Below are 26,149 nucleotides of genomic sequence, written 5' to 3'. Positions count from 1 at the left end.
CAGAATTGGAAAAGTATTTGTAATCATATATTTGATACAGTTTTGGTATCCAGAATACATATAGAAAACTTCTGCAACTTAGTAATAAAAAGAAAAATAACTCAATTAAAAAATAGGTAACGGATTTGAATATACATTTCTCCAAAGAAAATATACATATAGGCAATAAGCACCTGAAAAGGTTGTTAGTTATCAGGAATTATTAGTTATCACAAATATTGAAATAAAAACCATAATGAGAGACCACTCTACACCTATTGTGATGGCCAGATTTTAAAATGTGGAAAATAAGCGTAAGTGAGGATGTGAAAAATAAGAACCCTCAAAATTTGTTAGTGCAAATGTAAAATGGTGGAAAATACTTTCAGCAAACAATGCAGCTGGAAAACAGCATGGTAGTTCCTCAAAAAGTGAAACATAGAAAAAAAAGTTAAACGTAAGAGTTACTGTATAATTTAGCAATTCCATTCCTAGGTATATACCCCACAAAATTGAAAACACTTATTCCTACAAAAACTTGTACACAGGGGCGCCTGGGTGGCTCAGTGGGTTAAAGCCTCTGCCTTCGGCTCAGGTCATGATCTCAGGGTCCTAGGATCAAGCCCCGCATGGGGCTCTCTGCTCAGCAGGGAGCCTGCTTCCCCCTCTCTCTCTCTGCCTGCCTCTTTGTGTACTTGTGATCTCTCTCTCTCTCTCTGTGTCAATAAATAAATAAAAAATCTTAAAAAAAAAAAAACTTGTACACAAATGTTCATAGCAACATTATTCAAATAGCCAAAAGCGAGGATAACCCAAACATCCATCAACTGATGAATAAACATGTATATCCATTTAATAGAGAATATTATTCAGCCATAGAGAGGAATGAAGTGTTTGATAAATGCTATAAATGAATGAACCCTGAAAACATTAGGCTAAATAAAATAAGCCAGGCAAAAATTGGACGAATATTATGTGGTCCCACTTATATGAAATATCTAGAATAGGAAAAGAGATTAGAGGTTGTAAGAGGCTAGGGGTGGGGTCAGCTGGGAATTACTGCTTAATGGGTACAAAGTTTTTGTTTGGGGTGATGAAAATGTTTTGAAATTTGGGTGATCATTGCAAACCTTGTGAATATACTAAAAGTCACTTAATTGTACTTAACTTAAAAATTGTGAATTTTATTGTATGTGAATTACATCTCAATAAGAAAAATAGACCTTTATTTTTAAAAAAAGATTTATGTATTTTGAGAGAGCAGAGGGGACAGAGGGAGAGGGAAAAAGAATCTTCAAGCAGACTCCCTGTTGAGCACGGAGCCCAACATGGGGCTCCATCTCATGACCCTGAGATCAAGACCTGAGCCAAAATCAAGAGCTGGGTGCTTAACTAAGCCACTCAGGCACTCCAAGAAAACAAGAAACAAAAAACAAACAAACAAAAAAACCTTTAAAGAGAAATTCTCTGTTGACAAAATACATACCATTGAAAGGAAACATTTGAAATATAAATACACATCTTGCTTTGTGAAAATTAGTGCCTAGTTATGATTTCAAAATGCTCCTTAGTTTAAAATACAATTATAAATACACAGTATGATAAACCCTTCTGAAGCTTATATTTATTATATATTCATATTTATTATATTTCATACGTTTCCACTTCATGGAATACGATCTGAGCAAAGAACATAACTTCCACTAGGTAATGGAACATACAGAAATATTAAGTTTCCAGGTTTTGGAAATTACAGATTCTTGAGTCATGGTCATGTGTTTGAAAATCAATTTACCAAATGTATAGATCATGGCTCAGTTACAGAAAGCATCTAGTTACTCCAGATCTGGAAGTTAAATGTTCAGGGTTGCTGTCCCAGCTCTGTTTCTTAGCTTGTTTCTACTTCTTCATCTATAATTGAGGTGGATAGAATTGAGGTTCCTCTTAGCTTTAAAATTCTGAACTTATTTGATCTTATCATGACTTTATAGTAAAAGGACTTTTGAACTTGTTTTACTTGCTTGGATTGCATTAAAACATTCGCATTTTAAAGTTTAGCAAATTATTATTGGACCATGAGATTTGAAAAGGATTACCCACTCAACTTTAAAGCGGACCAAATGAGTTCTGTCTATGGAGAATTAGTCTGAAGCAATACCACCACCTGGTGGCCTCTCCTTAAATAAGACAACCTTTGTGAAAATGATAGTTTGTTTGGCCAAGTGGTTCTGGTGTAGCTATTTTAGGAAACACATTTAATTATATTGCACAATATACGTTTAAGTTAACTAACCTCATGGCATGGCCTTAAAAACTTATTTTATAATTCAACAAATATTTTAGTGCCCAAGAACAAGAAATATTGGCATTCACAGTATGTAATAGGTATAATAAGTAAATGATAGTATATTTAGTGGCAAGTTCTAAAGAACATCAGGATAAGGAGGATGTTGGGTAGGTTGCAATTTCATTTTTTATTTTATTAAATGTTTTATTTATTTATTTGACAGACCACAAGTAGGCACAGAGGCAGGCAGAGGGAGGTGGGAGGGGGAGGCAGGCTCCCTGCTGAGCAGAGAGTCCAATGTGGGACTCTATCCCACGACCCTGGAATAATGACCCGAGCCAAAGGCAGAGGCTTTAACCCACTGAGCCACCCAGGTGCCCCAGATTGCAATTTTATTTATTTTTACAAAATATTTTATTTATTTATTTGATAGAGATCACAGGTAGGCAGAGAGAGAGAGAGAGGGGGAAGCAGGCTCCCTGCTCAGCAGATAGTCCGATGTGGGGCTCGATCCCAGGACCCTGGGATCATGACCTGAGCTGAAGGCAGAGGCTTTAACCCACTGAGCCACCCAGGCGCCCCCCCAGATTGCAATTTCAAATAGAATGACATTTGAGCAAAACTCAAAAGGTGAGGTCAATTCTTTGTGCTTGTTTGAATAATAAAATTCCACAGACCTACAATCTAAATATTTAGCTTTAATTCCAGCATGCCACTATAAATTGTTTCCTTAAGTATTTCTTTTTAGTAAGCAGGAACTGTAATACCAGGCCAATATAATAAGAATGACTACATTTTAAAAAATGATATTGCCCTAAAGATAAGTATCTTTCCTAGATAATGACTGTCCTTAGTATCAGAAAAGATACAGGAAGTGGAAGTTTTGTTATCTAACTTTTCACAACCTTAAATTTGCCTTTACACTTTGAAAACTGTCTTCCTATGAAAGTAGGAACTGCTGTAGCCTTAGGAATTGGGAATTGAGAGAAGGGAGGAGAAGGTAGAGCTGTGATGTTATCATCAATAAAGACTAGCCAAGTTTCTTCAAGCGGTTTATGGCTTTGCTTTTACAAATGTCTCAGCACTTTGTGAAACCATTTAAATTTTCTGTCTTAAGCATCCTTGGGTTAATGAGTGCACCCTTGAGAGTAGGGATTGTTTTAGACTATTTAATAGGCACAGCATAAGGCCTTGAACATGGTCAGGAAAGTTGTCTTAGTTGTTCTAAATCTACGTTGGAAAAAAATTTAATATCTTAGTATTTGCAGATTTTTCTGTAGATCAAATGTTTCTGAGAATAAAGAGTTTTTGATGCAACCAGGAAATGAGATCAAATCTTAATAGACAAGGCAAAGAGTTAAATGGGTAAATTTTAAAAATAAAGTGTTTGGGGGCATCTGAATGGCTCAGTCTTAAGCATCTGATTCTGTTTGGCTCAGGTCATGATCTCACAGGCCCTGAGATCCAGCCCTACCCTTTGGTGAGGAGTGTGCTTGGAGAGTCTCTCCCTCTGCTCACTAACCCCTGCCCCCAAATGAGTAAATACATCTTTAAAGAAAAAAAAAAAAGCTTTTTAAAAGATTTTATTTATTTATTTGAGAGAGAGAGAATGAGAGAGAGAGAGAGAGTGAGCACAAGAATGGGAGGGCCAGAGGGAGAAGCAGACTCCCTGATGAGCAGAGAGCCTGATACAGGACTCAATCCCAGGACTCTAGGATCATGACCTGAGCTGAAGGCATTTGCTTAATCAACTGAGCCACCCAGGTGCCCTAAAAATAAAGTTTTTGATCAAATCACCTAAAAGGTTTTTATTATACTGTTTCCATCGTGACTTGTAATTAGGTGCTTAATACACCTTATAAAAGGCTGAAATGCCACCTAATAGTATTAACAATGCTTTTTCATCTGTATATAGATAGCGCTTCAGTTTACTCAGCGTCCTCATATAGGTCTCATTTGCTTATTTGGTTCAGAATATGTGGTGCAAATATAAACTTTACAGCATATCTTTCCTTTCAGTTCTCCCTTAAAAGGAATTAGTATTTTCAGACAATTATGTGCATTATACTGGAAACATAAATCTGGCATGGACAAAATTTGAAGTGGTAATGGACAAGATTTGCCAAGTGGCAGTAGCTCAGCCTGGCGAAGATATGGACTGGAGGTGGATGAAAAACAGGTCGAAAAAGGTCAGTGGAATCTCAGCCCACTGAGGTCCAAGAGCTGGGATAACATAATGCTTACAAAGCACAACCTTAAAAAGGTCTAGATGTTTAGATAAAGAGTGGCTCAACTCTCCCATAAACAAATAAACAATAAATAACAAATAAAACCGAACTTTTCCTTGTAAGGAAAATTTTTGTGAATTTATGATTGAGAAGCCAGGAAGGGAGGCGAGAGCAACAGGCAAATCTAGTTCAATGCCTAGGCAGCTGGAGAGGTCTGAAATTGAAGTAAAAACGAAGCAGTCCATAAACGTCTTTTGAATGGATGAAAATCTCTACTTTAAATAAAAACATCATATGCAAAAATTATATTTGGAAGGAGACCTAAGAAAGTGTATACAATGGTGACTTCTATGAAGAACTGTGGGATTGAGGGCTAGAGATAGGTTTACTTTTCTGTGTACCTTTAAGACTTTTTTTAAAAAGGACTATTTATAAGAGAGAGAGAGAGAGAGAGAGCGAGAATAGGAACACAAGCAGGCTTCCCACTGAGCAGGGAGCCGGAGGCGGGGCTGGATCCCAGGACCCTGGGATCATGACCTCAGCCAAAGGCAGACGCCTAACAACTAAGCCACCCAGGTAACCACCTTTAAGAATTTTTAAGACACCCACACTCAACCTTTTAAAAAGGTTACAGTCTACAGGCGCCTGGGGGCTCAGCGGTTAAGCGTCTGCCTTTGGCTGAGGTCACGATCCAGGGACCTTGGATCCAGCCCCATTTCGGGCTCCCTGCTCAGCGGAGAGCCTGCTTCTCCCTCTCCCCCTCCCCCTGCTTGGGTTCCCTCTCTCGCTGTGTCTCTCTCTGTCAAATAAATCAATAAAATCTTAAAAAAAAAAAAAAATCAGAATCGAGGGGAATCCCTTCTTCCCATCTTCCAAGTATCACTTCCTTCCTCCCAATACAATTTTCTGTCAAGACCGGCATTACTCTCACGCTCCTGGAGGGAACAGGTCCTCAGTCCTTGTGATCTGAACCAGCTCGTCCATCCTGCCTAGCCCAGAAGGGGGGTCAGGTGCTCAGGTGGAAGAAAGAGGTGAATGCCTCTAACGCTGACCCTGCACGCCACTGCGACTCCAAAAACCCCCAGTTAGCGACCTCAAGTGTAAGATTGACTGGTATTGGCCGTGCGGGGCTATTTCTACCATTATTACGCAGTCCTATTTCCGTGTGGGAAAAACACCCAAGGAAAGGTACGTCTCCCCCGCAGGGTACTTCAGCACCTACAACTTCAGCGACGCTACACCCTGTGCCGGCGTCCATTCCGGCTGCAGTATGGAGGCCCGACTCGAATTTTTGGTTGGCAGATTCGCCACTTTTGGGTGTCAGAATTTAAAATGAAAATTCGAATTTCCCTATTTTGGAAGCCCTTTAAGTACAAGAAAACAGAATCAAGAGACTTTGGGGTCCTTGAATATTTTTATCTTCTGGCTTCAACCTAGCGCGCCGAAAAGTTTCGTCGAAAGCGACGACGCGGACGCTCAGGTCGCCGTTCCCGGCGCGTAGTCTCTGCGGCCCTTCGCTCCCGCCCCCGCCGGGAGTCCGACGTGGAAGTTGCTGGCGGACCGGACTTCCAAGGGATTCGCTTGGGAGCCGAAGCCGGACCCGGAGGCCAAGGCGAGCAGAGGTGGAGGCGCCGAGGCCCGAATAGGAGTAGCTGCCGAGGCCGGAGCCTGTCTCTGACCACCGACAAGGGCGGACAGGCGGTTCACCATGGGTGAGGAATCCGAGAAAGGCTCCCAAGAGCGATGGAGGTGCTGCGGCCGAGGGCTAGGATCAGGAAGAGGAGGGGGGCCAGCCGGGGAAGCCCAGAGTAGTCAGCTTTTCAGGGGCGGGTCGCTGAAGACTTACCTTGGCTGTTCACCTGTGGGGGTGGACCCTGCTTGGAACTTTCGTCCCTGCTCTCACTCTTGTCCCCTGAATCCCAGAAGGGTTAGGGGGGTGGGGGCAGCGCGGGCCCGGAGAGCGTTTCGGCCTGGGAACCCTGATTCCTTTTCCTGACCATGAACTTTTGCCTCACCTCCTCAGACCCAGCTTGACTTGGGGGACAGAGTTGGCCTTGAGAAGCTTGGCAATTTGTCAGTCGCAGATTCTCTTGTCCTGGTCCCTGGGATTGCGTCAGTTTAAAAAATCCAAAGGGAATGTTGCTCCGATGTTTTCTAGCCAACTTGGCATTTGCTTGCTTATCTGTAGCTTTTCATGTAAATGATAGAGTAAGGTGGAGAAGGAAATAGGGATTGTGTTGGTCATTACTGGTCAGTGAGTGAAATTTTAGTATCAGTATTTGGAGTGCTAATTGAGGGCACTACATTGTCCTCACAAGCACCAGCTATAGCTAGCTTCCCTCCCGGCTGGAACCCAAATGAAGGTGCAGATTTTTAAACTGGTTTACAACTGTCCAAATGATGCAAATTCTTTGGATTATTTTAATTCCTCTACCATTTTCCAGGGGATTTACTTCTTGTCTTGGAACATAAGTGCTTTCCTGTCTTCTTCCATAACTCCCTTAAGTTTTTTTTCCTTAAAGATTCTATTTTTAAGTAATCTCTACACCCAAGGTGGGGCTCGAATTTACAACTGTGAGATGAGTTGCATCCTCCACAGACTAAGCAAGCCAGGTGCCCCAGGTGTTTTTTTTTGTTGTTGTTGTTTTTTTTTTTGTTTTTTTTTTTTTTTTTTTTTTTTTTTTAAACAGGGTAAAAAAGAAAGAATGTTTTTTAGTTATGCACCTTCTGTTAAACTTTTCTAAGGTTCTCTGGCCCATGGTTCTTCATTTTTCTAGACTTGAGGCTCTTAATTCTGTCATTTCTGTGTCAGATAACCATGCATTGCATGTGGCATCGCTTCAGTTGTCAACTGGTTTTTTTTTTTTATATATTGTTCATGTAACTGTCTTTTAATCTTCTCTGATGGCTTTTGGTGGGAAAGGGCCAAAGTGGTTTTTTTTTTTTTTTTTCCTGGTAATCATTAAAAAAAAAGTGTTTTAAAAAAGAGTGGGAGGCTTAACTAGCTGAGCCATCCCAGTGCCGCAGAAGCTTTTAATCACCAATCAGTGGTGATTCTGATAATCACAACTCTTGTTCACAAGTGCTTTTATGTTACACAATGCCTTATGTATAGGAAACTTTCTGGAAATATTTAATGATACGTTGATACATTTATTACTTTTTTAAATGAGTTCTCTCAAAACTAGGTTTTGTTATTTTGGGCTTCTGTGTCTCAATTTCTTTTGCAAGTTATATTGCTTAGAGAGATGATGGTGGTGCAATACAGGGAAACCAGTAGCTTTTCACATGTGAGAACCTTATTGTCCCACTGTCATTCTGATTTGTCCTTTAGTGTTTAGGGGTTGTGGGGAGATCATGCTAAGGTATCTATATTCTCATGATTAGAAAGTGAGCTCCAGGGGGCGCCTGGGTGGTTCAGGCAGTTAAGCACTTGCCTTTGGCTCAGGTCATGATCTCAGGTTCCTGGGATCCAGCCCCTCATCAGGCTCCCTGCAGGGAGCCTGCTTCTCCCTCTTTCTCTGCTGCCCCCCTTGCTATATTTTCTCCCTCTCCCTCTGCTGCTGCTCCTGCTTGTGCTCTCTCTCTTACCTCTCTGGAATAAGTAAATAAAATCTTTTAAAACAATTTACATAAAACAGTCATCTCCATGAGGACAGTGGTTCTGTTTCTCTTATTTGGGAATATATCTTCTTGTGCCTTTCTGACACATTATTTAGGACTGGTGACAATCCGTAATTACTAGTTTGATCTTGATTAACATATATCATTGGTAGCAAACTTACGCACCTAAGAATTGAGGAGAATATAACAGTATTATTTAATTCGGTATCACTTTCAAAGGGCAAGATTAAATGTCTTATGGACTTAGTTCACAAAATGATACTGAATGCATTTTTTCTTTTATTACTTTTTCAGGTGGGTTTTTCTCAAGTATTTTTTCCAGTCTGTTTGGAACCCGGGAAATGAGGATTTTAATTTTGGGATTAGATGGAGCAGGAAAAACTACAATTTTATACAGATTACAGGTTGGAGAAGTCGTTACTACTATTCCTAGTAAGTGTTGGTATGATAAATAATTGTAGGGGTTCTTGTTTTCCATTTAATGTACTAATGTAATTTTAATATAGTAAGGTTTGTAAACTTCTAGTATGGCCATAATATTGGTAACATTTTTCATAAGTTTAGAGGCAGTTTGTAAACCCCTGTGTATGGCTGGGTTTTGCTCTTTAGAGCTATTTTTTAAAGTTGGCTGGAATTAGGCCACTTTAATGAAGGGAAATGAAGCCACGTTCATTGAGAGCCATTATCTTTATTGACAAAATGAAGATAACACCCACTGACTTTATGAAGTACATAAAATACTTTGTAAACTTGTTTAAAGAATTATGTAGGTGTTAAGTGGTGTTATTGCATCTGATAGGCTTTTCCCCCCTATTTGTTACGATTTTAATTAAGATTTGTTCTCTTATTTAATTCTGTTGATTGCTTATAAAGAATGGAGTGGAAGAGACAGACTCTTGAATTAATCTGGTACCTTTTTAGGTATTGCTGATATTTTTATATCAAGAGAAGAAACACCTCAACTTTAAATCAGTTGTTGATACCTTAGAAGGATATTCTCAAACAGTCCTGTTTGACTACATGAGAATACTGTTGTTTATACTTTTTAAATTTGTTGATGTGAATTTACTTAGAGAAGATTAATATATTTAAGAGTTTGTAGAATTTGCTGAAGAGTATTAAATTGTGCCTCTAAAACTCGTCACTCAAGATATTTTATTTTTAGTAGTATTTAAATTTCCTAGTTCAACAGTATGATTTCCATTGAGCTAAAAAAAGTCTAGGTTTCATGAAAGAAGAACTTTTTAAGCCCCGTGGCATCAGTTATTTTCTTTGTGCCATCGTCAATAAACTTTATTTCCCGTGATTCTTGCTTCTCAAAGTAACCCATCTCTGTTGTGGTTAAGTCTTGGCCCTTGCAGTGCACATAGCCCAGTGAATTGCATTTCAGTGAATAAACTTTACAGCATACTCTTGTCCTGTGCATATAAACAGTGTTTGTAATTGAGGTAAAGATGGTGATTACACTCCTACCTAATTCTAAGGGAGACATCATAAACTTGCTTTTTAGTTTTTCACTCAGGTGTAGTATAGTTATTTTTCAGTTGTGATAGGGAATGTTTACCGTATACTCAATAGAATCATTTACCAACATAGACTTAAATTTAAAACAAAAGTTAATTGTCCAGTTATAGCTATAAGTCATTTTTCACTTTGATTTTTTAAGCTTCTAAAATCTTAGAAACCAGTTTTCTCAGAATCCTCTCCACCCTCCCTTAGATTCCTTTCAATGAAAACAGTATCCTGCCTTAGCCATGTGGTGTTAGAGCTCCCCCTAAAAAAGATGGGAGGGAAGAGAGATGGGACACCTCCCCATTGACTGTCGAGCCACAACCTTACTACAGATGAGCTCTTGAGGAAGTCTGCAAAGGGTCTGTGAGATTGCCACACTTAGAGAAACCAGTTTCCATAAAGTGGTATATAGCTGTTGCCGAATCCTTACCTACTGAAGTTTAGAATTTAGGCTTTCTTGGTTTTGTTCCCTGTTTACTTGCTGTCTATCAAAATTCCATTTTTTGTAATACATCTGTGGCTGTTCTTTCTAAACATAACCTCCTAAACACTTGTATGCCAGGGTTGTATTATACAGGTAGTTCAACAGTATGATTTCCATTGAGCTAAAAATTCTATATTTGTAGAGGTGACTAGGGATTCTTATATAACTTGAAAGTGGTGCTGATATTGCTAATTGATGGTGTGTGTGTGTATAGCACAGCAACTGTTTTGTCTTTGTCTTAAGTGGAATGATTTAACCAATAATGTGATTCAGTAGTAATTCGTTAATTGCTAAAATTGGATTGGATACTTTGAAGGTAGAATGCATTAGTCTACATAGACTACTGATTTTGATTTCTTTTCTAGCTATTGGATTCAATGTTGAGACGGTAACATACAAGAACCTTAAATTCCAAGTTTGGGATTTAGGAGGACAGACAAGTATCAGGTATGGTACAGAGACCAGATTACTTTATAATACTGAACATTTAGTAAGCCCTTTAAAGGTTAAGAGCAGTAAGTCAAATATGTTTTCTTTTGTAATTTAAATGGGAACCACCTGGTTTAAAATGAGGTAAAACTACTAATTCCCTCAATTGAATTAAAATAAAAAAATTTAAGGAAGCCAGTTCTTCAGATACTACCTTAATGAAAAGTTTTTTCATGAAAATCTCAAGATCTAATTACTTCAGTAGTTTTTATCTGAAGAGGGTCTTCCATTTAGTTCTTGTCACTCTGTCTTAAAACAGACTGTTTTGGGTTTTATAAAAATAACTTTCAGTCCACCATTTAGGGCTAATGTGAACATAGATACCCTATAGAACTTAGGTCTCCATAGGTCTCCTGCCCTGCATTAGAACTTAGGTCTCCATAGGTCTCCTGCCCTGCATTCTATGCTTGGCATGGCCACTGTGAGGGTTTGGTGACTGTCAGTGTTGCTCACTGTGGTACCTACCATCTTAAAACATAAGTAGGACATTCTCCAAACATCCTCCTGCCTTTTAACTGGTTTTATTTTTATTTTCTTTAAAGATTTTATTTATTTATTTGACAGAGAGAGACACGGTGAGAGAGGGAACACAAGCAAGGGGAGTGTGAGAGGGAGAAGCAAGCTTCCCACTGAGCAGGGAGCCCGAAATGGGGCTGGATCCCAGGACCCTAGGATCCTGACCCATGCTGAAGGCAGATGCTTAATGGCTGAGCCACCTTGGTGCCCCTTAACTGGTTTTATTTTTTCAACCACTTTTGTGTCCCTCTCTAATTTTAGCCATTTCTGCTCATGAAGTCTTCAGTAGTCAATTTAATGTCTGCTGTATAAAGTCGTATTAAAAGTTTTTTTTAAGAACCCATTCCTTAAGGAGTTCCTAGTTAGAGATTTATTAGATGTAATAGTAAGGTCTATGTATAACTTTATCTCAGTACGGTTAGTGATTTTATAGATTGATTATAAAGTACTCTCTTAGCCTAAAGTCTGAACTCGTTTTGAAACTTCTTGATCCTGTGAATTGTGTTTATCATTCCACTCCATCACATCTGAAGGATATGATACATACCATCAGAAACAATGAATTATGGCATTGATTCTCACACGGGAGGCTGGCAAGATTGGCATGTAAACCCCCTAATCCCCATCATTGCCAAGTCCTAGCATATAAATTAACATAACATGTTCTTTTTCTTTCAGATAATAATATATTCTCCCTTTCTGAATTTTCTTTAGGCCATACTGGAGATGTTATTATTCAAACACAGATGCAGTCATTTATGTGGTAGACAGTTGTGACCGAGATCGAATTGGCATTTCCAAATCAGAGTTAGTTGCTATGTTGGAGGTAAGAAAACTTTATTTAAATGTAGGGACATCTTTTACATTTGCTTGCTGTTTTTATTGTTACTACTTGAGGAATAATTAAAAGCAGGAAATTTTCCCCCCTTGGATTTAGTATCATTTTCTTTTATATAAATTACTTCCTATTCCAGAAATTCTGTTGGGAAGAGAGATGGAGACAAAAAGACCAAAAAAAAAAAAAAAATTAAAAAAAAAAATTCCAAACAGGAACTTCTTCTTCTTCTTTTTTTTTTTTTTAAAGATTTTATTTATTTGACAGACAGAGATCACAAGTAGGCAGAGAGGCAGGCAGAGAGAGAGGAGGAAGCAGGCTCCCTGCCGAGCAGAGAGCCCGACACGGGGCTCGATCCCACGACCCTGGGATCATGACCTGAGCCGAAGGCAGAGGCTTTAACCCACTGAGCAACCCAGGCGCCCCCAAACAGGAACTTCTTTAAACTAGATTCTTTCTAGGAAGCTCAGAGGTAAAACTCTCTCTAAACTGAAGAAACTATTTTAAGTTACTTCTGTGAAGTACTTTTCCATAAAATCTATTTCTAGTTTTATAACTTAGTTTATGGAAGCAGATTAGGGTATAAAAAGAAAGCCTATTTGTTTGTTTTAGAATTTCTGGGTTTCTGGCACACCACTGGCCCTTGTTTATCTCTTCCAGCTTTCTCATTCTTTATTCTTTCCAGTGTTTACAGTCCTTCAGCCATACTGACCTCTCTGTTCTTTGGATACTCCAAGCTTGTACATTCGACACTTGGCTTAGGGATTTTTGCACCTGCTCATATTTCTGCTTGGAATGCTCTCCTCCAGATCTTTGCATGGCTACCGTCTTGGCATGTTTTATCTCATGTTTCTGCCTCAGAGAGGAGTCTCACTTACTTGCTAACACCTTATTCTGCCTTATTTTTTGTACAACTTACTGTTTCTTTCCAGTATTTTAAAATATATTTGTTCATATATGTCTCCCACCCTAAAATATAAGTTGAGTTTACCCTAATATTCCTGATGTGTGGAACAGTGCACAACACTTAAGAACTCAAAACATTGTAGTCACTGAAGTTCATAAGGTAATTTATTGGCTAGCTGAATTCAGAGGATGCATTAAATAATCAAAAGTTTAAAAAATCTCCAGTTGTTAAATAAGCTTTTCAAATGTGCTTATGGTTCATTTAAGTAATAATGAAATTGCCTTTGGTTGTGAAAATTGGATGAGTATGTTCCCTTTTCCTGCCAGAACTATGATTCTGACTTAGCCAGTCATTGAATGCTTAAATGTTTTCTAGGCCATTTGATTACCGGGGTAGAAGCATTCTCAGAATACTTCGGACTTCTGATTTCTTTACTAATGACTTCTTAATGCTTTCTGAGTTATAAATTGCAGACCTACTGGTTTTAAACTGTTGCTTATTTTTTTTTACAGTGTAGCATCATATTTACCATAAGAGCTTCTTAGACCAAATTCAAGTGTCACGAATTTTAAGGGACTGTTTAACTGCTTTCAGTGTAATGGATTTTTAAAATAAAAGCTCTATATACTCTATATACTCTATATACTCTAAATGGTATGGATTTTTATCATAAAAAGTGCTACAAAAAAGAAATGTGTTATTATCTTCAGTGTACAGTTTTCTTGAGTCGTGCTGGATTATTTGTGAAATTGGGATTTGAATTGTATAATTTTATGAGTAAGAACTAAAAATTATTCATTCCTTAGGAAGTAATTTTTAATTGATTCTGTCACTGAATATATAATATAAAGTACATGTAACTTATGAGTCAGGTCTGTTCTGTTACATTCAAACTTACAAAACCAATTTAAGTTATCTTATTTTTGTACACAAAAATACATTCTTCCTGGAGTAAAGAATTGAATGTAAAAAATTGAAGTTGTTAACTCCAAGAATATGTAAGAGAATATGTTTAACATTTCCAGATAGGGAGGATCTTTCTAAATCAAAGGATTGGAAGGAATTACAAAAGAAAAGATAGATTTAATTATATTAATACAAACAAAAACCCTGCAAATACAAATTAGTGTAAAACAGGGAACAGTACATAGTTTTACAATCAGTGATTAAGGATTAGTGTTCTTAATCATATCAAGACCCTTTGCAAATAAATAGAAAACTGAGCAAAAGGCATGAACTTAAAGTGCACAGGAGAAAACTATATTGCACATAACATTTGCATTTCTGATACTCTGGTAATATTTAATGAGCTGGTAATATTTAATGAGATGCTGTGTTTGGAAGAATATGTAATTTCTAATTCTTCCAAGGCTGTCATATACTGTTGGTGGAGCCTAAATTGTTATAACCTTTCTGGAAAGTAGTTTATTAATATATATATATAATAAGAACCCCAATAAAGTTCATACTTTGATTCTACTTTTAGAGAATTTGTTAAGGAATTAGAGATTCACACAAAGATTTCTGTGTAATGACTGTCTCTTGGGTTTCTGTAATAGTCAAGTAAAAAGAACCTAGTGAAAGTCTAATACTGGAGAACAGTTACATAGTTGATGGTACATGCATTCATAGTATAGAGTGTATTTAACCATTACATTTTTTTGGAAAATTTTGATTGTTTGGAAAAATATCCATGATTTAATGTTTATTTTTTAGAGCAGGTATAGAACTGTATATAAATGTGATCTTAAATGTGTTAATGTATATATTAATAAACGGTAAGTATCTGAATTATAAAGTAGTAGAAAATATCGAGTGTTAAGAGTGCTCATTTTTGGGAGGTAGGATTATGGATGAAGCTTTTTTCCTTCATATTTCTCTATAATTTCAAATAATTTATAATGAACATTATAGATTCATAATTATAAAATAAACTTTTAAAATAATATAGTTGTTGACATTTCTTTCTAAAGTCAAGGAAGCAAATTGATTAGAGAAAATTAAGTACCTTCTATTTTATTTAGGAAGAAGAGCTGAGAAAAGCTATTTTAGTGGTGTTTGCAAATAAGCAGGACATGGAACAGGCCATGACTCCCTCAGAGATGGCAAATTCACTTGGGTTACCCGCACTGAAGGACCGAAAATGGCAAATATTCAAAACTTCAGCAACCAAAGGCACTGGCCTTGATGAGGCAATGGAATGGTAAAGTATATTTACAGAAGCCATCTGCGCATTTGTTTGTGTGTGTAGCTCTTTGTACACGTGTGCTTTCCCTTTAGTCTTAAGGATGAAATTCAGATTACTTTGCAGCTTATCATATTAAGTTCCTCCAGCCTTTTCTTCCGCTGGTCTTCATATACATTGGCTATTATTTCAGCCACACCTCCCTGATTATAGATAGATAAGCCAGCTTTCTGCCTTTTTTTTTTTTTTTTTTAAACTTTTCCCTTCTTCACCACATCCTCCAATTCCTTATCCTTCAGGACTTAGGTTAAGACTGTCGTCTTCTCAAGAACTTTCCCTTACATATCTCCGTGCTCACTGCCTTAACACACACACATAGTTGGATGTCCTTGTCACAGACCAGTGATACAGTAGTTACACTGTCCTGTAATTGATTTGTGCAATTTGAGACTAGTTTTCACCTCTGAGTTAATGCACATCTGGCCATGCTGCAAGTAGTTAACAGCCCGGAAAAAAGATATTTGGTCTCTTTGATTATTCATTCAGAGCACAGATAAAAGTGAAAGCTAAAAGGCTTTCATGGAAATTGGGCCCATAATGTTATTCTTCAGTGTAACTGTCTTAGCTTTCATCATTTAAAATGCTTTGAAATCCACTGTCAGCATAAAACTTACTGTAAGTGATCCTGCTCTATACCTGAAAGTTTGAAGTTAATGTTACGAAACTGTTTTGTCTTCACAGGTTAGTTGAAACATTAAAGAGCAGACAGTAGTTCAGTTACTTCTACCCCTGTGAAATGAAGACCACATCCTATATCCCTTTGGAAAGAAACAGTTAAGTGTGCTTCATGCTACTAAATGTTAAAACTGTGTGATTGTTGGCATATACTGAACTGAATGCAATATTTGTAATAAATATAAAAAATAAGTATTTGGTTGGAAGGGTAACTCACCCATGATTGAACCAACTGAATGTCTGTTCTGTGTAATGTAAAATCCTCCCTTGCTTTCTTGTGTTAAGTATATATTCTATTTGTATGGAATTCTTATTCAAATAGAGTCCTATTAAAGAATGTACTCTGAGGAAAACCCTCCTATTTTTGAATTAGTAGTTGCAGCTTGTTTGTATAAACACTAATAAATATCTTAACCCCGATTTTTTCCACTAAAATGAATTAAGTTCTTCCAAAGATTAGACTTAGTAGAGTAGGGACATGGTTTGTGTAACAGAGTCTTCATTTGGTTAATGACCACTTTAAGCTGTTTTGTTTAAAAGCTTTTGGGGATAGGCATGAAGCTGAAAAATTATCTTGGTGGTTAACCTCATTGACGTCTGTAATTGTCATTTTATAGTACTTGTATGGTTGCCAAAAAAAATTTTATATATATAGGAACCCTGTGATAGAGGTAGGACAGGTTGTAATGTCTTTATTTTATGGACATGGACCCAAGGTTCTGATTAGTTGGCTTGCACAGGGTCACCAGCTAGTGAGGTCAGAACAGGGCTCAGAGTGAGATTTCGGTGTCAAGCTTATCCCGTAAACTGTATCGTAAATTCCTGAAACTCAATACTGGCGAGATAGGCATCCTTAATTGCTTACATAAAATTATGCTAATTGAAATAGACACGGTATATTCAAAATAATTTACGTAAATTTGTCTATACTAGTAGAGGTAGTAAAAACAATCCTAAATGGTTATATTTGATGGAATCCATAACATATTAAAGGAAATTTTTAAAAAATCTATTTTTTTTTTAAAGATTTTTATTTATTTATTTGGCAGACAGATCACAAGTAGGTAGAGAGGCAGGCAGAGAGAGAGAGGAGGAAGCAGGCTCCCCACTGAGCAGAGAGCCCGATGCGGGGCTAGATCCCAGGACCCTGGGATCATGACCTGAGCCGAAGGCAGAGGCTTTAAACCACTGACCCACCCAGGTGCCCCTAAAAAAAATCTATTTTAAGAAGCACTGTAAGAGGTATCTTTACTCTTTCATTTCTTTTATTTATCTGTAATTGGACATGTAAATTTGGTGAAAAGCCAAACATTATTGGTTGTACAGGGAGAAACTGAGCATTCTTGGCTTTAAAAAATAGACTTAGTGCTAGGATATCAAAAACAGTTATGTTCAAAGGAACTTTTCAAACTATCCAGTCTACCACAGGATTGGTTATGGTGGTGACAGAATATGGTCCCTTGTATTTACTTAAACTGGGGGGAATCTTTAAGTTGGACAACCAGCATTTAAAAAACTTGATGCCCCTCATACTAGTGGTCCATTCCCTGTTCCTGCCACTGCCTTTCTGGAGGCCTCTAGCCTCTTTCCTTCATAGTTTGATCATTTAGATCAAATGAATGTGGCTTTTTCTTTTCACCTGTGGGACTTCAATGTTTTTACCTATTCCCCAGCACCCATTCTTAATTTGGTTTCTGAAGTCTATTTTGAAGAACAGCTTCTAAGCCCAGTTGTTCTCAGTGCTGCTCCTACTATTACCGAGCATGTAATTAACATTGTTTCATAGTTTCCAAATCACTCCTGATGGATAGACTTTATATATATATATATATATAACATATATAGATCTCTCTCCTTGGAATCCAGTGTGGTACCTGGCACATTGTGGCACCTTAGAGTATATGCATAGTTGAAATAGTAGGCTGTATGCCAGCTAGGAAAATACCTCTTCAGCTTCTCTTGGGTTCCTTTCTGGTCAGTGGCTGGGTCTGTACCTAAGTAGCTCAGTGCATCCCCCCCACCCGCCCACTTTAGGAGTACTGTTGAGAGGTATGGGAGAAGAGAGGCCCTGGCAGGCAGATGCTAGGCAGCAATAGCTCTTGGCGTCTTGAACTCTGAGCACACCTGAAGTAATAGCCAAACCACCACGTGAATGATCATTATCTCTGTTTTCTCACAAAGACTAGAATGTGGTAAATAGAGCATATACTGATTTTAATATGGTATAAATTATGAGGTCCTTGTCTAGCAGAAAATGACTATATAGGTAAATTACAGGAGTTTGAATGATACTTATAAAAATCTACTGAATATTATTTTGGAGAACCATGAAAATGGGCAAAGCACCAAACTTAAAATCTGAACGCATGAGTTCTAGGCACAAATGGCCATTCCTTCAGTTTGTTTTTCCATAAAACAAGAGACTTGGACAAATCATATCAAAGATTTCTTTTAGCTCTGATATTTTGTTTATAACCCTGGTTGGTAATTGTGCTGTGTTATGTGTTCACATTTGAAAAAGGAGTGGTGGAATTTTGTTACTAGAATACTTGAGATGCACTTTAAGTTGTGGAAATGTAAGCTCCTTTAGGGTAAGGACCATACCTTATTTATTGTTAGTGTCCCTTGCATCTAGTGTGGTGTACTCGGCATACAGTAGGCACTAAATAAATATTTACTAAATTGTTCTTAATATCCCTGAGATACTTGTTCTTTTTGCCTTAGTGTTAACTCCTGATTTATATTAAAAATTTTCGTAAAACCAGTACATGCACTTTAAATCACTCAGAATTAATTGCAGTCAGCCTTCTGTGATGCCCCATGTTTATGCCTTTGGCACATTATAAACCCCTTGGAAGTATGAGAACTGTTTGAGATGAGCTACATCAAAACACAGATGCTAAAGTTCAGGAATGTTTGAACATTTGATTTCTATGCCATATGCTATATTCTGACTCCATAATTAGAAATTATAAAAAGCATAGGCTTTCAATCCTGGGTGTGAATCCTGATTATGCCACCTGCAGCCTATGTTACCCTTAGGTAAATTATTTAACTTCAGTCTCAGTTTCTTCATCTGTAAAGTAAGAACCAATTTTAGGCAGCTCTTAGGAATAGTATGAGGACTAAATAAAATGTTAGCAAAATCCCTGGCAAATAGGATGGATTGTTCTTTCTGCCCACCCAGATCCCTCCCCGCCCCACATATATCAAGCACTAAAATATTGCTTCCACATCAATTGTAGATTGAGACAAAGATACCACCTGGTGAACAAGGTAACACCAAATTGTTTTCCAAAGTGGTTTATAAGACTTCCCTTTGCTTCACCAAGCTTGCTAGCACTTGGCATTGTCAACCTAATCAACCTAAAGAGTTCAAAATGGAATTTCATTGATGTTAATTTGCATTTTTGTAATTATTGAGGTTGAATACAGGAGTGATTCAAAATATTTAATAACCAGACATAGCTGATGTAGGGGGAGGACCCCTGCCAGTCCAGGTGTTAATTCTGTAATTTTTGGTGTGGGGAGATAGGGAAACCAGGACTCACATAGCCAGGGGGGCACTTGCGTGTCTCAAGGCAGTGACTACTTACCAACTAGTACATAAGTACTTGAATGTTTAACAACCAGTATAGCCACATCAGCTCAGTATTAAGATTTAAGGGCCATTTATTTTTCTTCTCTGCAACGCCTGCTTCTCCTTCCTGACACTTTTTCTACTGGATTGCCTTTGTTGATTCATACTTACTCATTATATAACCTGTATACTACCTTCATTATCCGTATATGCTACATACCATATCCCAGTTGTGTCTGCGCAAATAGAAATTTTTAATTTTCATGTAGAATTTATCACATGTTCACTATGGATAGTACTTCTTGTGACTTACTTTTGATATCTGACCAGGGAAAAACGCTGTTACCGCTTTTGAAGAACATCATGGCTATTTTCAGCTTATCTTCCATATAAATTTTAGAATCGGTTTGTTAGGACAATATGAAGAATTCTTGCAATTATACACAGATATGCCTTTAACCAGTGGTATCCAACTTGGGAGGAACTAGTATCTTATGATACTACATCTTCCTGACCATGATCATGGTTATATCTTCATTTGCACAGATTTCTTTTAATGCCTTTTGATAAAGTTTTATAATTTTCCCCATAAAAATAAGTGCAAATCACTTTTATTCCTAACTTATACGTTCTGTTTTGCTGTTGTCTTAAAAAAAAGTGTCACATGTTTTTTAGGTAGTGAAGGTAACAGTAATATTATGAAGATGTTTTAATTTAAAAATATATGAGCATGATTATATTAAACTGTGTAATACACAATCTGTGCCAGTTTAACTTAAATAATAAAACCTGCTGTGATTTCAGACCAGCAGATATGCTGAGAAGTTCATGCTTTGGGGTAGATTGAGATATTTTATCAGCAGAGGGAGCACATTACTCCACCATTGCTAAATCTTTCAGGCTGTGGCGCTTTTGTCTCTTGGTCTTATAGCCTGGACGCAGGAACTCTATCTTTCTCTTCTTCGCTTCACTTTTATTTTTGTGTTTCTTCAGCTTTTTCTTGGCAGCAATATCAGGATTAGTTACAAACTTGGGGAAAAAAAAAAAAGGAAATTTTATATTACTTTTAAAGTAAATGTTAAACCAATAAAAATCAAATGCAGAAATGGGCCATTTTATTCACCTTTAAATATTACACATGTAACACATTCCCATTAAAGACAATCTGGAGCCCCAGCTGTAAAGTCCCCACTTCTCAAACATAGGCAGTTCCTCTTTCCTGCCTGGGTAAGTGTGACACACATGCATGCACATACCCCTGGTTAAAAATACTAAGTCTAAGAACACCATAGTTTCAAACAGCAGACATACCTCTAAAGCCTTCCTCTTTTTCCGGAGTGCCCTTTTCTCATTAGCCTGCTTCTGTACTGAGGCAAAGGCTAAGGAGAAGCTCTCAAGTCCAACCAGCTTTTTGAGTAATTCTATGATTTCCTGGGATAGATTTTTAAGCAGTGGATCTGATAACACACAGAGTAATAATCAGAGGTAGTCATGTAGGAAAGGACACATTTGAACATCTATAAAATCAACAGCATGCAAAATTTAAGCTCTTGTGGCCTTATCACTTTTTATTACTTGAACATTAAACACTGATCTAAATCCAGCCTTTACGTAACTGAGATGGGATGATGGAAGTGTTGGGCATGACAGTCCCAGCCACCACTCCTCTGGGATGCACCAAGAGATCACAGACCACGAAGCCCAGTTTCCAGTGGAATCTTGGCTTGGAAGACACTAATTTGAGAACCTGACAGAAACAATTTGGGTTACTTTGTTGGCGTCCTCAACTTTGTGCGGACAGGGGAAAGGTAAGTGTGTCTCTAGGCTCTCTCTAATTCATGGGTCATAGATGTTTAGCTCTGGCCATAACCTTTTTCTTGAGGGGGGATCAAAGACTCTGAGAAGCTGACAAAAATCTTTGCTTTTCCACCATTCCCTGCCTTCTGTCTCCCAAATGCAAATGACCCAAAGGTTTTTGTATTCAATTTCAGGAGCTGTTCCAGATTACAGCTTTTTTTTTTTTTTTTAAAGGTTTTATTTATTTATTTGACAGAGAGAGATCACAAGTAGGCAGAGAGGCAGGCAGAGAGAGAGAGGAGGAAGCAGGCTCCCTGCAGAGCAGAGAGCCCGATGCAGGGCTTGATCCCAGGACGCAGAGATCATGACCTGAGCCGAAGGCAGAGGCCTAACCCACTGAGCCACCCAGGCGCCCTAGATTATGGATTTCTTGAAGATGGGGAGTAGGGTCCTTTCTACCATTGAACCTCCAGTGCCTGGCAAATATTAGGGATGCAATAAAATACTGGGTGAGGAGAACCAAAGCAGACCTGGCCTTGACCATTGCTTTTTCCTCTTGAGAGAAAACAAGCTTTCTCTAGTTTGTAAGACTAAAATAGCTCCTGCTTTGACATTCACTTTGTTTTGTTTTAAAACTTACTATCTACTTTACCTCTGGTCTCTTTTTCTACTATCTAGAGAGACCATTTAGGATCTGTGAGGGAAATGCACCAAATGCCCAGGCAAGAAAAATGAAAAATAGGAAAAGTAAAAATATTTCACACTTTTGGGGCACCTGAGTGGCTCAGTGGGTTAAGCTGCTGCCTCAAGTGTGTCTGCCTTCAGCTCAGGTCATGATCTCAGGGTCCTGGAATCAAGCCCTACATCGGGCTCTCTGCTTAGCAGGGAGTCTGCTTCTCCCTCTGCCCCTCCTTCCTGCTTGTGCTCTCTCAAAATCTTTAAAAAAATATTTCAACTTTGGCTTTATAATTCACAATAAGAGAATATACAGTTTATTATTCATTATTGTCCACAGCAGCATGAGGTTTAGAACCACCTCAAGTTATAGATTTCTTTGAATATTTAACCTATGCTTAGGTATAAAACCTCTTTTAGGAGAGAAACATTCACAACACAAGAAAGCACATAGAAAGCAGTCAAATATGCCTTCCTTGTTTGCTACTAATTGTTTTGATTCCTATCACGTTTTCCTAAACTCTGGCAAAGAGGGAGGAAGAAGGAAGCATTCAGGGAAGAAGTGAAGATTCCTGAGGTGCAAGTATTCAAAGACAGGCTGCAGTTACCCTGGTCCGAGTATGTGCTGTTCAGTTCTCGGAACAGAGGGGCTATGATCACTGGGAGATACGGCTTCACCTTGTCTACTCCGAGATCCATTGCTACAGCTCCGAGAAACTTAAAGATGCACGTTCTCTGAAAGTAGAGATCATTCGTTGTTCATTTGAAGTGTTTGTCTTACTGTAGCCCTACAAACAGTTAACGTAGAGAACAAGGTCTCTTTTGGGGCAGATATTATTGATGCAGTTTTGGGTTAAAAATTTCCTAGAGACTTGGGAGAATTACTAATGTCACTAAAATGCTTTTTTTAATGTATTTTTTTTTTAAATGACTACTTTCAGTTATTCTGTACATTCATCGCACCTTTAAGGGGTTTCTCGGTGAGTAGGCAGCCTCCAGTTTTGCGATCCGGGCTAACTTCTGGATCAACCACAGCAGTGTGGCTGGCTTGCTGTGTTCTTCCTTTGCCTCCTCGTTCTCTTCTTTGTCAGAGTCCATCTTCTCATCTGCACAGGACTTGTATTGTTTTACTTCCCCTGTGGCCATACCCTCTCCTAAAGTTTCTTGTTCTTCCATGTCTTCTTTTATCTCACCTTGCTTATCTTCAGATTCAGGTTCCAGTAAATGTAAGACTTTGGCTACAAATAACAAATTCTTAACAACCTTAAAGGGGGGGGAAGAGATAAAGGGAGGAATTGGGACTTTGATTTTGAACTAAATACAGCTTAGTAAAAGATAGGTATTCTACAATAAGGGAAAAAAATGTAAGTGGGTATTGTACTATTAAACTGATGATTGTTCCAGATTTTGATAATCTTCAGGTCTACCTTATACTGTATCCAAACCCATTTTCATGTAACTCATCTACTTGGCCTAGTTCTACCGTTAAGGTCACAAAGGATACTAAGGAAACGATTTCATTCCAGACTATCCATTTACATTTTTAAGAGCGCTTTCATCCCTCCTCCATTAAATATCTTCATAGATATAAGAGTTTCCATTTATTGAGCAATGACTTTATACACAGCATTCTAATTCAACTCCAAAATATCACTACTAGGTACTATTATCAGGAGAGAAAACCACAGCTCAGAATTATTAAATGACTCCCCTAAAGACAAAGAAAGTGGTCAGCCAGGATTTAAAGGTCTTTAGAATTCAAGCCTACGTTCTTAGGCCCTGAGCTCTTTCTCCTCAAATCCCATCTGATCCAGTTAAACAGCCCAGGGACCTAAATTTTAGACTTACTGTAATGAACCCATATATTGAGTCCCTAATTGAACTCCATGAAATCTCTGATAACAGATATTTCATACTAACTATGTGAAGGAGGAAGCCAAGTTGGTTTTCGGTTCCTTTATCTTCCTGGATGCTCTATTAGAGGTGCTGTTTGTCAAAAGTTTCCCCTAAATGAAGGACTCAGAACCCCACACACTGTCCAAGGCCAGCTAGCCTGGCCATCAAGAATTCATACCAAGATTATTACTTCCTTTTTCTGGAACATTGGCCTTCCTGAAGACAGTCCTAGTTTTGGAGGCCTTTTCCCCTTGTGGCAGCCATTTCACCCTAAGATTACGGTGAACTAAATTCTACAATTTCTTTCATCCTGGGTCAGTACTAGTAAATCCCTGTCCCAAGTTTCTATGGTTGTATCTGTCAACCTCTGTTAAGACAGGTATTGTAGGGGTGCCTGGGTGGCTCACTGGGTTGAAGCCTCTGCCTTTGGCTCAGGTCGTGATCCTGGGGTCCTGGGATCGAGCTCCACCTCGGGCTCTCTCTGCTTGGTGGGGAGCATGCTCCCCCACCCCCCCGCCTACTTCTCTGTCTGCTTGTGATCTCTGTTAAATAAATAAATAAAATCTTTAAAAAAAAAAAAAAGATGGGTATTGTATGGGGTGCCTGGGTGGCTCAGTTGGTTAAGCAACTGCCTTCAGCTTAGGTCATGATCCTGGAGTCCTGGGATCAAGTCCCACAGCAGGCTCCTGCTCAGCAAGGAGTCTGTTTGCCCCTCTGCCCCTCCCCCTTCTCATGCTTGCTCTCTCATTCTCTCTCTTTCAAATATAAATAAATAAAATCTTAAAAAAAAAAAAAAAAAAAAAAGACTGGTATTCTATGACACCCCACCTGCTACTACCCTGGCAGGATTTCTCCGGTCTCACTTTGCTATCCACCAAACAGCTTTCCATTCTTTCTCTGGTCCTGCCATATAATGAAGCATGCTATATTTTCATGAAAAAGTGATAGAAGTATCAGGGTTTATGGCATGCTACTTGAGATCGCTCTTTGGATACAGCGTTCGGTTTCCACTGTCCCGTCACTTTTTATCTACACTGCTGTTCCATCTTGTCCGTAACGACAAGAGTCATGATCAAATGCCTTGCCTTGCTCATAACCAGATACCACAGCTACATCATCTCATCATCTACCAACCCAATGGCTTTATCAAAGGAGATTAAAAATAAAGGGAACAAATCTTTAAAAAAAAATAAAGGTAACAGTAGACCCTATTCAAAAGTTATTTATATCTGCTGCATATTTATAAATGCTTCCCTATTTACATTTTACTTATGGTGACATTTTATCATATGAAAACCCCTAAAACTTTTTAGTGACTTATCTGCCTTCTGTTAGGGATAGACTATTCTCAGACCACACTGTATCATGACCATTATTACTTTCTTTTTAGCTTCCAGGGTTAAGGGAAAGAAATATAGTTTATTACAGGAACAATCAATCAACTCAGTCAACCAACTAATGCCCTTCAAAGCTTTGGTCACAATGTGGAATAGTTCTTAAAACTGAACACAAAAAGATTAATAGCTTCCCACTGTATCACCTTTATTGGGAATTTTAAATTAAGCCAAGAATACCCCCAACATGGATCCCAGAACTGATTAGATTTATGTGATAATTCAACATATATTTCAGTGTTATGTCTTTATTTCATCTAATATCCCAAGCATTAAAATAGGAAAACAAGGGGCGCCTGGGTGGCTCAGTGGGTTAAAGCCTCTGCCTTCAGCTCGGGTCATGATCCCAGGGTCCTGGGATCAAGCCCTGCATCGGGCTCTTTGCTCCGTGGGGAGCCTTCTTCCTCCTCTCTCTCTGCCTACTTGCGATCTCTGTCTGCCAAATGGATAAATAAAGTCTTAAAAAAAAATAGGAAAACAAACACAAATACGAAATGTAAGCCTATTCCTAGACTTAGTAGATTAGATCCCTTATATTAAACCAGAATGATGACAATACTTACCTGCTCTCCTAGAGACTGATCTAAGAATTTGGAATGCAACTGATGGCAAGAGGCTAGGGAGATACTTTTCATCTGCGAAAAGAAAATGGACATTGGCAGACACAATGCAGGATACTTTTCATTGTTTTTAAAAACTCCAAGTTACTACCCATAATAAGGCAACTGAGATGCTTGATTTTGCTCTGAATGACTTGTACAAGTCTGGAGAGGAAAGGTCCATGATGAGAAATTGTGTCATTGTCTCCTTCTACCTGCCCCAAGGACTTCAGCTCAAAAAAAATGGGATACTTTCAAGCTCTGGGGTGACACAATCCCTCAGATTATTAGTAGAAAACTTGACGACATTCCAGTATTTTTTCCCTTCTTTCCTTCCCTTCCATCTTCTACTTATTTAGTATTTATAGAGTTCCCACTATGAGTCATGCATCGTTTTAGGCCCTAGGAAATCAGAGATGGATACAAC

General features: G+C 38.2%; 2 protein-coding genes across 3 annotated transcripts in view; one reads left to right on the top strand and one right to left on the bottom strand.

Moving 5' to 3' along the window:
• The first annotated feature begins 5,966 nt into the window (after nucleotides 1-5,966).
• ARL1 (ADP ribosylation factor like GTPase 1) lies at nucleotides 5,967-16,350 on the top strand. Of its 2 annotated transcripts, XM_032844308.1 has the most exons (6): nucleotides 5,970-6,206; nucleotides 8,413-8,550; nucleotides 10,480-10,561; nucleotides 11,834-11,945; nucleotides 14,886-15,064; nucleotides 15,788-16,350. In XM_032844308.1, the coding sequence occupies exons 1-6, from the start codon at nucleotides 6,203-6,205 to the stop codon at nucleotides 15,816-15,818; spliced, it is 546 nt and encodes a 181-aa protein (XP_032700199.1). In that variant the 5' UTR covers nucleotides 5,970-6,202; the 3' UTR covers nucleotides 15,819-16,350. The 2 variants fall into 2 exon arrangements, with proteins under 2 accessions (XP_032700200.1, XP_032700199.1); XM_032844309.1 differs by lacking the exon at nucleotides 8,413-8,550 and having other exon boundaries at nucleotides 5,967-6,206.
• A 2,719-nt stretch (nucleotides 16,351-19,069) lies between these two features.
• The window catches only part of UTP20 (UTP20 small subunit processome component), a 98,412-nt gene continuing 91,332 nt past the window's right edge, over nucleotides 19,070-26,149 (bottom strand). Inside the window, exons 58-62 of the mRNA XM_032844307.1 lie at nucleotides 25,687-25,758; nucleotides 22,797-23,096; nucleotides 22,442-22,568; nucleotides 20,673-20,818; nucleotides 19,070-20,390 (exon numbers count right to left, since the gene is read on the bottom strand). Of these exons, the coding sequence (XP_032700198.1) occupies nucleotides 20,235-20,390; nucleotides 20,673-20,818; nucleotides 22,442-22,568; nucleotides 22,797-23,096; nucleotides 25,687-25,758 (801 nt within the window). The 3' untranslated portion in view covers nucleotides 19,070-20,234. The remainder of the gene's footprint in view (nucleotides 20,391-20,672; nucleotides 20,819-22,441; nucleotides 22,569-22,796; nucleotides 23,097-25,686; nucleotides 25,759-26,149) is intronic.

This window comes from Lontra canadensis, unplaced genomic scaffold, assembly GCF_010015895.1.
Source record: "Lontra canadensis isolate GAN:19392208 unplaced genomic scaffold, GSC_riverotter_1.0 scaffold150, whole genome shotgun sequence".
Taxonomy (NCBI): domain Eukaryota; kingdom Metazoa; phylum Chordata; class Mammalia; order Carnivora; family Mustelidae; genus Lontra; species Lontra canadensis.
This window is presented reverse-complemented; position numbering and strand designations above follow the sequence as displayed.